This window comes from Mustela nigripes, chromosome 1 (genome assembly GCF_022355385.1).
Source record: "Mustela nigripes isolate SB6536 chromosome 1, MUSNIG.SB6536, whole genome shotgun sequence".
NCBI lineage: Eukaryota > Metazoa > Chordata > Mammalia > Carnivora > Mustelidae > Mustela > Mustela nigripes.
In genome coordinates, this window is record NC_081557.1 from 18,218,837 (window position 1) to 18,234,632 (window position 15,796).

The 15,796-nt window shown below is 47.5% G+C and overlaps 1 protein-coding gene across 1 annotated transcript in view; it reads right to left on the reverse strand.

Annotated features, from left to right (window-relative positions):
* Nucleotides 1–11,436: 11,436 nt before the first annotated feature.
* The window catches only part of LDLRAD3 (low density lipoprotein receptor class A domain containing 3), a 220,428-nt gene continuing 216,068 nt past the window's right edge, over nucleotides 11,437–15,796 (reverse strand). The window contains exon 6 of the mRNA XM_059405644.1: nucleotides 11,437–14,533. Within this exon, the coding sequence (XP_059261627.1) occupies nucleotides 14,290–14,533 (244 nt within the window). The 3' untranslated portion in view covers nucleotides 11,437–14,289. The remainder of the gene's footprint in view (nucleotides 14,534–15,796) is intronic.

Here is a 15,796-nt window from a genome sequence, read left to right on the forward strand (position 1 = left end):
TAGCCCAATAAGACCATTTCAGTGAGACTAAGACTCCGATCTCCTCAACTGTGAGTTACTAAGCCACTAAGCCCGATAGCATTAAGAAACTAATACAAGGACCTCTAGTCTCGCTTTATTCTTCTCTGAATAAAGAAGACTCCAGCTTCTATTTCATTTCATAAAAATAAAAACATACTTTGTTATATTAATTAGTTCTAGTCTGGAGAAAATACAATTTTCTGATGATACACCGTAAGGCCTGTCCCATGGGTGTTCCTGGGCCTGTGCTGGTCTGCGTCAACCGGTTTGTGTTCTGATCTATGCACCACCTTCCCGCGCTCAGCTCCACACTGCAGAGAACTACATTTTCAAGAACCTCCTTGCAAATGGCTTCCAGCTAGTTTGGCCAAGGGGCAGCACTAACAGAAGGTACAAAGAGTGAAAAAATCATAGCAGTCTGCTTTCCAGGTGGCGTCTCCATGCTGGGATGGGAAGAAAGTCAGAGACCTGAGTTATGGGCTGAGACTGGGGTACGGATGTTAGCTGGGGCCTGCAATGGGGTCATGAGCCGTGGGGTGCACACCAAGAAAGTACCCCCAAACCAACAGTTGTCCCAAGGTCCTCGTTCTCTCTTGGGGATTGGGGTGCTGATGCCCAGACGACGCCCAGCACTGGTCCACGAGTAACCTGCGGACCACCGTCCCCTCCCCCCTTGCTCAGGCAAATGAGTCTGTCGGGAGGGGCAGCGGCCTGCTTCATCACCCTAATTACCTTGTGGTTTGTGTTCATCAAATAAACAGCAGGGATTCCAAATTAAATTCCAACATACAATTTATTCAAGACATAAGGCCCATTGAGAGACTCTGTGCAGACGGCCTTGCCCTCCTGCTCAGAGGCAGATGCTTCTGTTGCCCAGGCTGCCGCAGCCCTTCCTGGTCTTCTGGGACCAAGGCGCTCTGGATAGGGGATTCTCCCTGGGCTGTTGGCCAGCTGCTTTCCCATTTTACAGATGGGGCTGCTGAGGCACAGAGAAGGGTCTCGCACAGGGAAACCATCCTGGGGACACGGAGGCCCATTCCAGCATGGGCCGGGCAGTCTTTGGAAATTGTGCACGACCAAGTGTCTGTCTGGCACGCCCTGAAGTTGACAAATGAGCCAATTCTGAGCGGTAGTAAGGGCCGTGGGAATCTCATTGGGAAAACCAAATCATCCTGCCAGCATTCATTGGCCTGAAAGGGGCTTCTGAACAAAGTGCAGGCACAAAGCCACTCGCTCAGGCTTCATACCGGTGGGCCAACCCCTTCTGGGCAGACCCTCCTGCCAGGGTTTCCAGACTGGAGCCTACCACCTGTTTTCGCCTGGAAGGTTTCATGGGTCACATGGACCCCAGAATGGAGATGATAAAGTCGATGGGAAACCACAGAGGGGAGGAAGCCACTGAATGGATTAGGTACTCGGCAGAGACTGCTCACACGCACAGGGGCTGCACTCTGGCTCTTTTCCTTGTTCAGTTCTGCGCAGACAGGCACCTGGTGGCCCTGAAAGCCCCCCTCTGGGGCGGCACCCTGTGATGGCCATCAACACTTCGCGGTCAGAGACTGATTCCTCCCAGGTAAGCTTTGCATTCAGATGAGAATTAGAGCAACGTGCCCAAACACTCTTTGGTGTTTGGGACTCAGGGGTCCCTAATATGCAGGAGGTGTGGTGTAGGGACACCAAAGTGATATGGGCTGAAACGCGGATGACATGTGTTCTGGAAGGAAGACTTTCCACAAAGCCAGCTCTACCTGGCAAAGCTGTGTTTCTCTGGGTCCCTGGAGTCAGCTCCTGAACCAACACGGGCTTCCTACCACTTAGCAGACAGCACCGTGCCTTTCGGGAATAGATTGATTTTGAGATTGATTTTGAGAGCAGTTAGGGCAGCAAACGATCTCTAGGGAAGCAACATCCAGTTCTGACTGAGATCCTGGAGGCGGGAAGAGGACATTTCAATCCAGGCCTGCTGCCATCATTCGAAGGAGGCAGGCGCTGACTATCATTTGCCAGTTTCCCCGCAGGAATGGGGCTGGGCCGGGGGATGGAGAGGAGAAGACATCACTGCCGTAAAATGACTGGAAGTTTAAAACTTAGCGGTTGCAGCCTGGCCTTTGAACTCAAATCTGACATTGAGTCCTTTTGGGGTTTAGGTCTTAGAACAAGCTCTTTTATGTCTCAGGTCCAGTTTCCCAATATGGAAAAGTGGGTGGAATAATCATATCCAACTCTCAGGCTTCATTCAGAGCAAGAATCAGCAAGTTTTTCCACTAAGGGCCAGATGGTGAATATTTTAAGGCTTTTGGGCCTAATAGACACTGTTGCAGCTATTCTACTCTGTCGCTGTGCCTTGAAAGCAGGTGTAGAAATAGTAAATGAGAGGGCATAGGTGTCTCTCAATAAAACTTTATTTACAAACACAAATGGCGGGCCAGAGAGTTATAGCATGCAATCCCTGATTAAGAAGATTATATGAGCCAAGGCAAATGATAGCAAAAGAGCTTGGCACAAAATTGCTGACCAATAAATGTTGCTATTATTATCATCACCTTCATCACCATCATCATCATCAATCATCATCATTATCACCACCGTCATCATCATCATCAACATCATCATCACTGCTCTGCATTTGGCCCTTGGGATCCTCAGGTGCTGCCTACTAAATACCTCTATCTCCCCTCCCTGCATTTACCAACTTATTAAACCAATTTCCAAAAGGGCATTTAAGTGAATTAATTCAGACTCCTGAGTGCAAATGCATTCAGGACTTTGCCCTGAAGTGGTCTGCTTCATGCAGTTTCCAAGATCCCTTAGCAAGACAATTCTCCAAAGAAGACGTACAAATGGCCAACAGACACATGAAAAAAGTGCGCACCATCACTCAGCATCAGGGAAATACAGATCAAAACCACAGTTTTCATCTGACCCTGGTCAGGATGGCTAAAATTAACAAGTTAGGAAATGACAGATATAGGCGAGGATGCAGAGAAAGGGGAACCCTCCTACACCATTGGTGGGAATGCAAGCTGGTGCAGCCACTCTGGAAAACAGTAGGGAGTTTCCTCACAAAGTTGAAAATAGAGCTACCCTACAAGCCAGCAATCGCACTACTGGGTATTTACCCAAAAGATACAAATGTAGTGATCTGAAGGGGCATGTGTACCCCAATGTTTATAGCAGCAATGTCTACAATAGCCAAATTATGGAAAGAGCCCAGATGTCCATCGATAGATGAATGGATAAAGAAGATGTGGTATATATATATCTATATATATAGATATATATATATCTAGCCATCAAAAATGAAATCTTGCCATTTGTAATGATATGGGTATTATGCTAACCTAATAAGTCAATCAGAGAAAGGTAATCATCATGTGATCTCACTTGTATGTGGAATTTAAGAAACAAAAGGATCGTAGGATCATAGGAGAAGGGAGGAAAAATGAAACAGGAGGAAACCAGAGAGGGACACAAACCGTTAGAGACTTAATCATAGGCAACCAACTGAGGGTTGCTGGAGGGGAGGGGGTAGGGATGGGGTGACTGGGTGTTGGACATCGAGCAGGGCACAGGATGTATTGAGCACTGGGTATTACATGCAACTGATGAAATCACTGACCTCTACCTTTGAAACTAATAATACATTACATGTTGATTACTTGAATTTAAATTTTTAAAAACCTGGAAAAAGAAAAGAAAGAAAAAATATCAATAAATCCACTATCCAGAAATTTAAAACAACAACAACAACAACAAAACAAGGGCAGCTTGGACCCCTGCTGAAGTCACATTGATAAGACTTCCCATTCAGAGTTTCCCCTGCCCTTCACCAGGGACTTCAGCTCCAAGATGGCACGGATTTCCCACTGCTGCTTGAGGAAGTACAGACGTTTTTGTGGACAGGACACTGAGCTTTGGTTAGACCGACTTGTGTGAAGTCATGCCGAGGTGCGGGAGCTGGGCTGAAATTTGCTCTCAGGTCTGTGGGCTCAGAATCCAGTGCTCCTTCCTTGCTACTGCTGGTTTAAACAAGAAAGGAATTCATTGAGTCAGTGGCTTGGAGAGTCGGTGGAACAGAGAATCAGGGTTGGGGCTTGGGTGGAGAGCGCCACCCCAATGATAATGTTGGGGGGCTTGACAGCAGGGGCTCTGATGCAGGAGTCACGGCTGCCACCAGTGATGCTGAGCACCTTTGCTGTGGCCTGGGGCCTGATGTTCCTTTGTCACCCCCAGAACTAATTCCGTCTGTATGGTGCCTCCTTCTTTACCTTCTTTTCTTCCAAAGGCAAGTCTTTAAGCGAGGGTCCTAGGAGCAGAGGACCCTAGTTCCCAAGAAGCTTGTCAGGGCCCTAGTTCCCAAGAAGCTTGCCCAAATGAGTCCCTCCTTCTTTGGGGAGGCAGGACTCATAAGAGGGGACTCCCCCAAACCTAGGAAGGGTATGGAAAGGGCACGAGGCCAGCTCCCCTTGTGGGTATACACTCCAAAGAAGTGAACGCAGGGACTCAAAGATCCACCTGCACGCCCTTGAACGAAGTCGCCATCGCCAAAAGGTGTGACAAGTCATAAAGCCCATCTAGGAATGAAGGGATAAACTAATTGTGGGAGATACCTCCAACAGAATCTTACTCAGCCTTAAAAAGTTGGAAATCCTGCCCCATGCTGCCACATGGGTGACCCCTGAGGACATTATGCTAAGTGAAATAAACTAGACCCAGAAAGACACTTCTGCTTATATGAGGTGTCTGGGCTATTCATAGATTCAGAAAGTAGACCGGCGTGTGCCAGGGCTGAGAAAACCAGAGGGTGTGTGTGTCATGGTTTAATGGGGACAGAGATTGAGTTTGGAGTAATGAACATTTTCTGGAGATGGATGATGATAACGGTGGCACGAAAACGTGAGTGTGCCCAGCGCTGCGGAACTGTACTCTTAAAAATGGTTATAGTGGCAAATCATACTTTGTGTATATTTTACCACACACACAGGCTAACGTGCTGGGCATGACACACGTCCATTGCCAGAACTTAGGTTTGCATTTTCCAGAATGGAAACTAGATAGTGACACGACTAGATAGTGACAGGACTAATTAGTGGCAAAGTTGGCAACCATCTGAGTCCCTGGTACTTGCTCTTTCCAGAAAGAAACTGCTGGTAGAAATTTGGATGCCGTCTCCTCAGCCTTGCTCCCTCCAGGCTCTAACAAGTCGGACAGGGGCCAGGCAAGCAATTACATTAGTGGAGTGGGCTGGTTAGGAGATGGGAGGGAGAAGCCGTGGCTGCAATGAGCAAACGTTCCATGTAAACAGTCCAGAGAGCCCGACATGTTGGAAGGGAGCCCAATGTGCTCTAGCTTATGGTTCTTCCAAAGAAGCTAGACATCCTGATATAAATGTGAATTTGCCTGAATCTTAATCATTGGCAACAGATTTAAACAAACAAACAAAAATTAGTCTATGAGCCAATGAAAAATACATGTATGGGTTGAGTACTACCCTTGGGTTTCTGGTTTGCAGACTCAGTGTTTGAGTACAGAGACAAGTACCCAAGACAAAAAGTTTTGGTAGTAAATGCAAGTTCTGGGTACTATTTCAGTCTAGGCTTCCCAGTAAAGGCTGGTAAGTAAACAATGGCTATTACCCAAGACCCAAATGAGAGCCTCCTGTTACATTCTATTTCCCAAATGTAAACCCTTGGATCTTCCAGGGGAGAACTAGGACTGCAGATTATACTCAGAGGGCTCTGAGCCACCTCGCTTGCTCCAAGGAACATGAAGAGACCGATCTTTAAAACTCATAAGCAAGGAATGGAACTCCGGAGAGAGGACAGGAAGGAGAGGGCAGGAGGGAGAGAGATGGACAAGGGGGACAGGAACAGAAGGGTGGGAGAGAGTGGATGTGCATTCCCCTTTCTTCCTTCTGGAATCTTCCTTGCTGGAATCTCTGAACTCCTGTTCATGCTTTGAGCAATCTGTTCCCCAGTTGACATGGCCCGATTGATAGGTTCACCTCAATGACTCTTAGCAAATTTGCTTCTGTGAGGTGTTAGTGAGCAGAAGGGAGGAAAGCCATGGGGAGAGGGGCCAGAAGCCTTATACTTTTCCATGTTTTTTGGTTTATTTGACTTGACAGCCAAACCTAGGGTCAACCCACCAGCCATTTCTCTCAGGGGAGGAGGACTGTATCTTACTCCCACCTGCATAAAGTTGCTCACCCAAACATCCACAACTGTCCCATTTTGATTTTCCTGGGGACCCACTGTATAGTAGGAAGTTCTGTTCAGGGTCAAAACAGATCACTAGTAAAAGTAACTCCATAGCAAACAAATCCTTTTCTATTTCCTAACACAAATTGTCCAAACAGCTTACCAAAAATTATACCAAAGAATATAATGGAATCATCCCAGTATTGCAAACTATGGACTCCAATGATACGGACTCTAGGTATACCTGGAAAAATTAAGGGTCAAAAATGAAATTCCCTTTCCTCATGAATTACACGAGGTCCAACCCTCCCTGGACCAATTGGCTACATAGTAAGAAATCTCACCTGGAGGATGGAGGGTCTGTTCTGGAAATGACTGCGTGGACCGACATCCTGGTCTCCCCAGTGGGCTGAGGGCCCATTGGCTCCATTCTCGCACAAGGCTGGGAACCGTGCTTCCCAGAATCCCCTTCCCCAAACGGCTCCAGGGCCAGTGTGCCCATAAAGGGAACTCATGTGAGGTGTGAAAGGTGGAGGTGCAGAGGCATTCATTATTCTTAGGGGTTTGGGGCTGAGATCAGACCCATGGTTTTACAGTTCTGTGAGCTCTCTCATCACAGTACAATTTTGGGGTTAAGGTAGCTTCTCCAACTGCTTTGTAAGCTCTGGTTTCTCTACCTGTCCCTGGATGAGGCTGGTGCCATTGGAAACTGGGTCTGGGGTCCTTTCAGGCCATCACTCGGCCAGCTCTTGCACATCTGGGTAAGCCCCCATGTCCATATTCAACGCCTTGTTCCTGTAATGCTTGCAGTGGCTCTGACGGATCCCAGCGGACACCCATCAGGCAAACACAAATATCATCTTCATGAACGAGCTACTTATTAGATGCAAGCCGAGTCAGCAAGTGGGGTCAAGACCCTCACATTCAGTCATTTCCTGGCAACTGCTTCCAACGGGAGGGATGAGTTATTTAAGCAGTTTATTTTTCACTTACAAGGAAGCCATCTCCTTCTTTTCTTTCTATAATAACCCTGTAACTCTTCCCTGTTTGAGTTAGATGCTGGCGCCTCATCTCTGACCCCAGGATGCCACCATTTCCAAACAGGAACTGGTGATCCTAGAAGTTTCCAGGCTCATCCATGTGTCCTTTAGTTGACTCACAGGCTGATACACCAGAACGCCCTTCAAGATGAAGGTCTGCTTCAAGTTTTTCTGCCAAAAAGTGCCACATCATACAGGGATCACTGAAAGAGCTGGCCCCCCGGGGGCCTGTGTTCAAGTCCCACCTCCATCCCCAGGTCCTGTCCTGCACAGTCCAGTGTATTAGCTCTAAGTTCAAGGTATTTCTTAAGTTGGCTCACCGCTTGACCCTTGGCTAATATTAGCATTGGTCCAAATTACATTTCCAGACCTCACTTTTTGAACACATTCCCCAGAGTTCCTTCCTAAGTTCCCATATACTGCCTGGTTCAAGGAATCCCCCCCAAATCATTTAAGTGGTAACTAGATCTTGCTCAAGAGCAAGCTCTGCTATTTCTGTTTTCCAAGGGTCTCCAAATGACCACAGCTGAGGTCCCTAAGATGGCAATATAAAGATTCTAAGTGGATGTGGGTCATGATGGCTCTCTGATGGGAAGTATTCCACGTGTCCGGAGATGGGGGTTCAAGGTAACGCGAAGACCAGGAGCAAAGGGCCTGAGCAGGGAGCGCCTGGTGGGTTCCAGATCCAGCAAAGGGGCCAAACTGGGGCAGGAGATTAGTAGAAAATGAGATTGGATAGGTAATGGTGGCTAATGGTGTAATGTCCAGCAGACCACAATTCTGACTTTTATTCTGAGTGACTTGAAAGTTATTCACGTTGAATTAAGTTGAAGGAAGGCGATTAAGAGAATTAAGTAAGTTGAAGGAAGGCAATCTAAGAAGACAAACCATGAAAGATACGTGGGGTTGAGAAATCATCCTAATAGGGAAGCCACATTTGGATTGGAGAGAGTTTCACAATCCTGGACACGGAATCTGGTTAGATTCAGAATCTGGTTGGGTTTTTTTCCTTGGGGAAGGGATGCGTGTATTTTAAGGAGGAAAGAAGTGTACAAACATATATTCAGTGGCTGGTGCCAAAATCCACTTCCGGTTCTTCCAGGATATGTAGCTAAACTACCTTCCCAGCCTCCTCGCGGTAGGTGTGGTTGTGAGACTAACCAGACCCTGGGCAAAGAGGTGAATGGAGGGGTATGATCACTTCCCGGCCTGGCCCATAAATGCTGCCTGTGTGTGCTCCATTGTAGAGGAAAGTCCATAGGATTTCTCCATGAGCCCTTTTTTCTGCTGGCTCACTGGGATGATTTATCAGGATGAACTTGAAAGCCCAGAATGGCAACTACTGCCTGGTACTGGAACTTAGAGGGAATCACCTTGCTCAGTCCACACACCCACAACTGGGTCTGAAGCATCAGTCATGTTAAAGTAAACAAGTTTGCCCCAGAATTGTATCCCGGCTCCCTATGGTCATGCCTTCAAGTCCCCATGGTGATAGGGATTCAGTCCCTCAGGTCTTGTGACATCAGCTGCCTCAGAATTTCTAAGTTGTGGTTCTCTGGATATTGATGCATCCCAGCTCTTGGGGTGGGGGCAGGTAAAAGGGTTAATTTGGAAAGCTTAGTTAACAGTATGGATAATTGAATCGAAGTCTTTGCATACTTCGGTGAAAGGGTGAAAAATGGGAATATATTTCTGATCCAACAACTTAAAAATCCTGTACAAGTTGGGGATGAATCTTGGTGGGATAACTGCACCATTTCCATGCTTGCAGAGGTCTGGGGAGAGTCCTGGAAACCACAAGGCAATTTGGGCTTCTTTAGGATGGAACTCTTCCTATTTTGGCTTTATCCATGTGACCTACCCCAGATGAATATCTCATAAAAGTATACCTAACCCAGGCCTACTATAGCCTGAAACTGACCATGTCTCCCATGTTTAGAGAAAGGATGTTTTCTCCTGAAATTTTCACTGTAACACTGCCTCTGCTCTTTTCAGACCTATGTTACCTGAAGATTGAAGTTATAGGAGTTTTCCTATGTGTACCAAAAATTATGCCAGTCAGTTGTGTGTCCCATTCCTTGGTGAGGGTCTACAGTAGACATATTGGTATCTTACCTACTGCCAGCCCTCCCATGTGGGAATCATCCCTTTCCTATTTCATGTAATTCTGCCAGGACTGTCAATCAAGAGACTCCCACCCACAGCAGTGGCTATATGACCAAGGATGACCAGTCATAACTCCACTTAAGGGAATTTCTAGAGACACTAGGAGAAGAAATGGTATCTTTTTTTCTGAGATTGCAAAATTGGATCTTCTGGGACCCTCCTTTTCACCTAATGTCAAGCCATGACACCAATGCTGGACAAAACAGGGCTATGAAGTTGAGAGGGAGAAACAGAGTCCTAATGACAGTTATTGAACAACTAGATCCAGCCCAACCTGAAACCAACAGTTCCATACCCTTGGACTTAGTTGCATTAGCCAATATGTATTTGCTAAAATTTAATACAATTGTAAATGTTATGAATTGGATTTCTATCACTTGGGGTTAATTGGGGAGTGATCCATGATCTTACCTAACTATAAGATGTCAAAGGAGTCGATATATTTTCTCATTGACATTGTTCCTGAAGGTCTCACTGGGTGTACTTACCACACCTCCACCGTAGTCATTTCAAGTTCCTTCTTCTATTATTATTATTATTATTTTGTAATTTTCCCTTTGAATCTACTGCCTTGCCTTCGGGTGGCAAGCTAAGTGGAGAATATGGACAATACTTCTCAGAACACTCATTCCCATGGACTTTGCTCTGAAAGACAGATTGTTGTGTCAGTTTATCATGTTAGAGAATCCCTCATGAGAGTAATATTTTGATTAGGACCTCTGCATTCAAAACAACTGTTTAGGACCTCCTTGGGAAAGACACTCATTTAATCCTGCATTTTCTTATGCACCGGGAAAGAGCTTATAGGGTCAATTAAAATGAATTTCATGGGTCCTTAAATTGCTTGTTTCGTAAGTTCTCCTATTTTTATTTTTTGGAGATTGGTGGCATTTTAAGGGTTCTACTATTCCAAGCGAATAACATACCATTTCTTTTCTACAGTGCCTCTAGTCTTGGATCCATGAACCCAATGTAGGAATGCTCTTTCGTATCAAGGGCTAGGGAACCCCAGCCCATGGGCTAAAATCCAGCCAGCTGCCTATTTGCATAAATAGTTTTATTGGAAGCACCCACACCCATTTATTTATCATCTGTGACTATTTCTGTCATTGCCACGAAAACCATATAGTTGCAGAGCCAAAAATATTTAGTATCTGACCCTTTACATGAAACATTTATTGATTTCTGCTCTAGAGAAGTGCTTCTCAACCATTTCCTCATTTTGGCACCCAGTAAATAATGGTGCTCAGAGAGATGAAGGGACTAATATCTTGACAAGCCTTTGGAGCATACCGCTTGAAAAGGTTTCCTCTAGACCACTTGGGGCAGGACGTGGCCTGCTATAAAGCTGGGATACCACGGTCTGATAGCCCAGTCTTCTCTTTGAGACACGTGGGGACAAATACGTGATCTAAGCTTCAGTTCTGCACATTCTACGTTTAGAAATCCACGTGGTTTTCAATCTTGGCCAAGGCCAGAGTTATTTCTCCTGTTCATGGGTGATCTCTTGGGCATCCTGACTTTCTGTGGAAGCTATCCATGTGGCATCATTAACATATAGTTCCAAAATGAGACTCAGGAAAGCACAAAGATGTTACCATCCCTGGGGCCAGTCTGAGCCACTGGGGTTCAAAACTCATGACCACCTCTACGTATGCAAGAGCTGCAGTGTGCCCCGGAATATGTGGTCAGAATCTGTTTCAGCTGTCACGGTCACTTGTCCTTTTCCCTCAAATGGCAGCCTCGTGACGGCAATTAGCATCCGTCTTCTGAGCGGACACTCTGGGTGCCGTGATGCTAACTGGTGTCCAAGACTTCACTTCTGTATTCCATCCCCATGAGCCATGGCATCCTTAAACACCCATCACATTTTGAGGTCCCATCACTACAGTTTTCCTTTTTCTCATTTTGTGATGGTTTAAGTTCACTGCAGAGGCCACGGGATTGACCGTTTCCTCTTCAGTTTGCCACAGAGGAGAAACATGGGTTAAGAACTATTCAGACCAATAGAAAGAATGAAACTGCCAGTTTATTTGAAAGTATAAAAATTTAAAAAACAAAACAAAACAAAAACCCAAACCCAAACCTAACCAAAACATGAAAAGGAACCACACAACAAACTTTCCAGTTTACATCAACTTTGAACATCGCACGCTATTCATCAACCACTTTGTTGCATTTTTTTTTTTTAAAGCCAATTTTGGAGGGGGGTGTTAAGTCAGGAGGTAAGTTAAAGGTTACAGGGATATGAATTTGAACGAGAAAATAAAAAGAGCTTGCTGGTCTCCTCTGAGAAAAAAGAGGAGAGATGGTTTTCTGGCTGCTGTAGACTTAGGCCATGTATTTAAAAAAAAAACAAAACAGCCTGGATGGAATGAGTTAAAAAATATTGCTGGTCACTTACTTGCCATCTCGAGCAGGGCAGAAAAACCAGGAAAAACCCCTGCAGCTTTGGTGTCCTATTTATATATTTTTAAAAAGATTCATTAAAAAAATCACATCTATAATAAAAATGTCCCTGTGTTTATTTAAAAAACACACACACACACATTAATAGGCTTTCTTATCTATGAAGACCATTTGTTTTTCCTAAGATGCCTGGAAGCAGAAAAGCGAGTGAGATTCACTGCGTAATTAATTAAAATTAGAATCCCTTCCTCTAAACAACTTCCAAAATACCAGAAAGAAGCATGGGCCCATCAAAGGGAGAAGAAAGCAAGCCATTCTGACTCAGAGGAGATGAAATGCTCAGCCAGAGTTCCTAGCACACTCCGGCTCCCATCAAAAGTTCTTTCTTTATTGGATTATAAGGAAAATAACTCAAGTGTTATTTTAAAAAATGAAAGACGCAAGCAACTAGGCTCCTTTTCTTTAACTTAAAAAAGACAAAAAGAAATCGCCAAGCGGCTAGCCTTCCTAGAACACAGTTTGGATTTGGTTAAAAAAAAAAAAAAACACACACAAAAAAACACGGTCCCAAGAACAGAATCATTAAATGCCATGTCATTCTCCCACTTGGGCAGGCTTCATTGAAATTTGCATCAACGAGGTCACTGAACACTTTTTCTGCTGTGGAAAGAAGTCCTGAATGGGCGACAGCCGCCTGGAGGGTTTCCACCTGTTTCCAGTTTTGTTCCCCATCAGTCAGTGTGGTTTCTTGCCACGGATTTCCACCCACTATTTCTCCAGGGCGTGGGCCCTCTTTCTCTGGCTGGGCACAGAGAACAAGGAAAGCTAGCATAAACACAGAGTCTATGAACCAAGGGAGAAAGGCATCCCTCCTTCTGCATCCTTCAAAAACTCGATAAATAACAACTCAAAGTGCGGCAACGCACAAGCGCTAGCACCCAGGTCAGTCTGGAGTGACCTGGTGACAAGGCTCAGCGCGACCAAAGTGTGATCTCCTTTCACATCTTTCTTTGGACCTCACTCAAGGAAAAACAGACAAACAAACAAAGATAGCTTTCCTATACACATATAAATAATCCCTTAACTAGAAGGGAAAAAACAAACACACTGTTTCAAATGCATTTCTAAGAGATTAAAAAAAAAAAAAAGTCCGAATGGCAAATCTTGACTCCAAACTGTCTACTGTCCATGTCTTTTAGAGAAACTACGGCAGGTCAGAAGAAGCCTGAGCCTGACTCTGACCCGAACCCTAATGCTAAATCAGGGCGCTGGTTTCTGGGCCTCGGGAAGGAAGCGTGTGCAGCACACGGAGCCAGGAGCTCTGGTGGGAGGTACTGAATATGGTTCTCATGAGTGTCAGGAACCAGTGTCCTCAAGTCCAAATGCACAGGTAGAACGACTTCTGGGGCTTCAGGTAACCTGGGAAGCCGGTGTGGAAAACTGCGTGAATAGGCAAGACAGGATGTGTGTGGTTTCCAGGGACAGAGGACCAGGTCAGATTTTTGGCCAATACAAGACTGGGTCCTCCTTCCTTGGCTCCGGGCAGGTCACAGCTGGAGCGGGGACAGTCCAGCAGCCGGGGAAGGACTGTGGATCAAAGCAGGCCCAGGCTCTCGAGAGCCTACAATTTAGGAGCTGAGAACTCGGATGAACACATGGCAAGGTCTCCCTGCCTATTCTGGGGCGAGGCTGAGGACAGACGCTACCAGAGAAAACCCTCAAAACGAGGGTTCTTGGGCCAGTTTTTAAAGCCCGGGTCTCTTCAGAGTAGATGGTTTCAGAGTCATTCAGAGAACCCATAGGGCCCTGCTGATGGCTGAAGGGTGTATCTCTTGGCCAACGTCTCCACTTTCTGGCCGCTGCTCTGCTGAACTCAGAACGGCATGTACGAGAGTGAGAGCAGGATTTGATGCTCCCCTGAATTCTTTCCGGGGTGGCCGTCCACACCGGCCTCCTGGGAGGATCACCCAACCCCCATCTCCAATGGAGCTGTAAGGTAGCAGCCCACGGAGGACCTGGTCCGGTGTCTTCTGCCCTTCTGAACATCCCACGTGGCCCAGAAACGCTGCGTTCTCGAGGACTCCTCAGATACTGCCTTAGCCTGCTGCCTGCAAACTTAGGCTGCCTCTTCAGCAAAAGGCCACTAGTCACAGAAGAAGGACAGGACAAGTGAGGTCATGATCCCAGGCCCTGAAGGCCAAGTGACCTCCCGGACAAGACGCACAATACATCAGGTCACCTGAGAGCCCAGAAAAATGTCGGGTCTCCCTCGCAAGAACATCCCTGAAATCTGGGGCGGGGGGGGGGGGGGGGGGGGGGAAGGGGAATGGAGAGACAGCTGACACCCCAAATCCCTCCTTGAGGCACCCTGAGGAGCTTCCCACGACAGGACGTTGTCAGGATGGTAACAAGTCAGAGCAGATGAAGCCATATGGACTTTGGAAGCGCCGGATTTAGACTTCCGCGGTGTCCTGGCTGGGCACGGAGTCTCTGGGCCCCGTGACACTCTCCGGAGGAGGGGAGCCGGCCTGGCCCGGGCCCTGGCCGCTGTCTTCGGTGCTCAGCAGGCTGCTGGCCGCCTGGGAGCCGGCGCTGTCGGCGCTCCCGGAGCGCGAGCGGTAAGGGGGCAGGTCGGCTTGGTTCAGAGACTCGGTGTCGGACGAGTAGGGCGGTGGAGGAAGGTCGTACCATGCGGGTCTGCGAGGGATAAAGCAGGTTGGGGCCGGAGAGGCAGGGGAGAGCAGAGGGAAGACAGACAACGCGTTAGGAGCCAAGGTCAGGCAGGCAACCCCCGCCACCCATCTCAGGTGTCCCCCGAGGAAGACAGCTGTCCAAGAACCAGAGACCCCTGCAACAAGACCAAGGGAACGGGAAGAGGCGGGTGTGCTGCGGTTGGCGCGCGCCGAACGGGCAGTGCCCAAACCACGTTCCCTGGGTCGGCCCAGAGGGAGGATGCCCCGCACCAGCCAGGGGCCCTGAGGCCGAGCAGCTGGCTGGCGGTTCGGGTTGAACCTGACGGTCCACAGCATCTGCGCTTCTTACTGAGAGCCGACTTTCCCGGCTATGTGGACTCGGGTGAACGGGGGTCTTCCCAGTGACTGCGTCTCCTCTGTCGGAGGGGACAGTAAGGACACTGGCATGCCATGCAGTAACTCCACAGAAAAGACGGTTCATTCTGCCGTTCTCACTGCAGGGTTCCTGCAGGCTTCCTGTGAGCCGGGCGCCGTGCCATCTGCTCTACGGTCACTCCCTCACTTACGGCTGATGAGAACACTAAGAAGTAGGCATTCCTTTCATGCTCATTGTACTGGGGAGGAAACCGAGGCAAGGGGGCATGGAACGACTTGCACGGGGCCACAAATAACTAGCAAGCAGCAGCTCTGGGATCGAAACCCAGGCGTTACAGCTTCACATTTGGCAATCTTAACTTGACTCTACCCTGGCTGGTCCAAATGAAGAGGCTGAGTGCCGAGTGCGGTCCTGGGCTCTCACCCTAATTTGCGAAGATGTCCGGAAGCCCTGTCCCCTAATGCTACCTTTACCTTGGATGAGGAGGAGAAACAAAGAGTACAGGACACAAGAGCTGCTGCTGGACAGGGTCCAAGAGGAGCCCAGTCAGCCCGGGAACATGACCAGCAAAATGCCTCTCGCCACATCTGGTGAGTCCTGGGCTCAGAGGAGGAGAGCGCCGGGGAGCTAGAACCAAGTGGACTTCCAACATGGGTTCTCTAGGATCCTCTGGAAGTCACCATGGAAAGGAGGAGGAGGCTGAGCCGGCAGAATTCAGGTCTGCCAGCTGCTTCAACTACAGAATTCTGCCTTTTGACTTTCTCCCTTGCACCTTCTGGTACAGCCCCATTTGAAATGAGGATCCTACTGTTTTATAAAGTTTGAGAGTACTCTATGCTACCTCCTTTGTTTGATAAATGAAGCCAAGAAAGGAACTCATTCATTCATTCA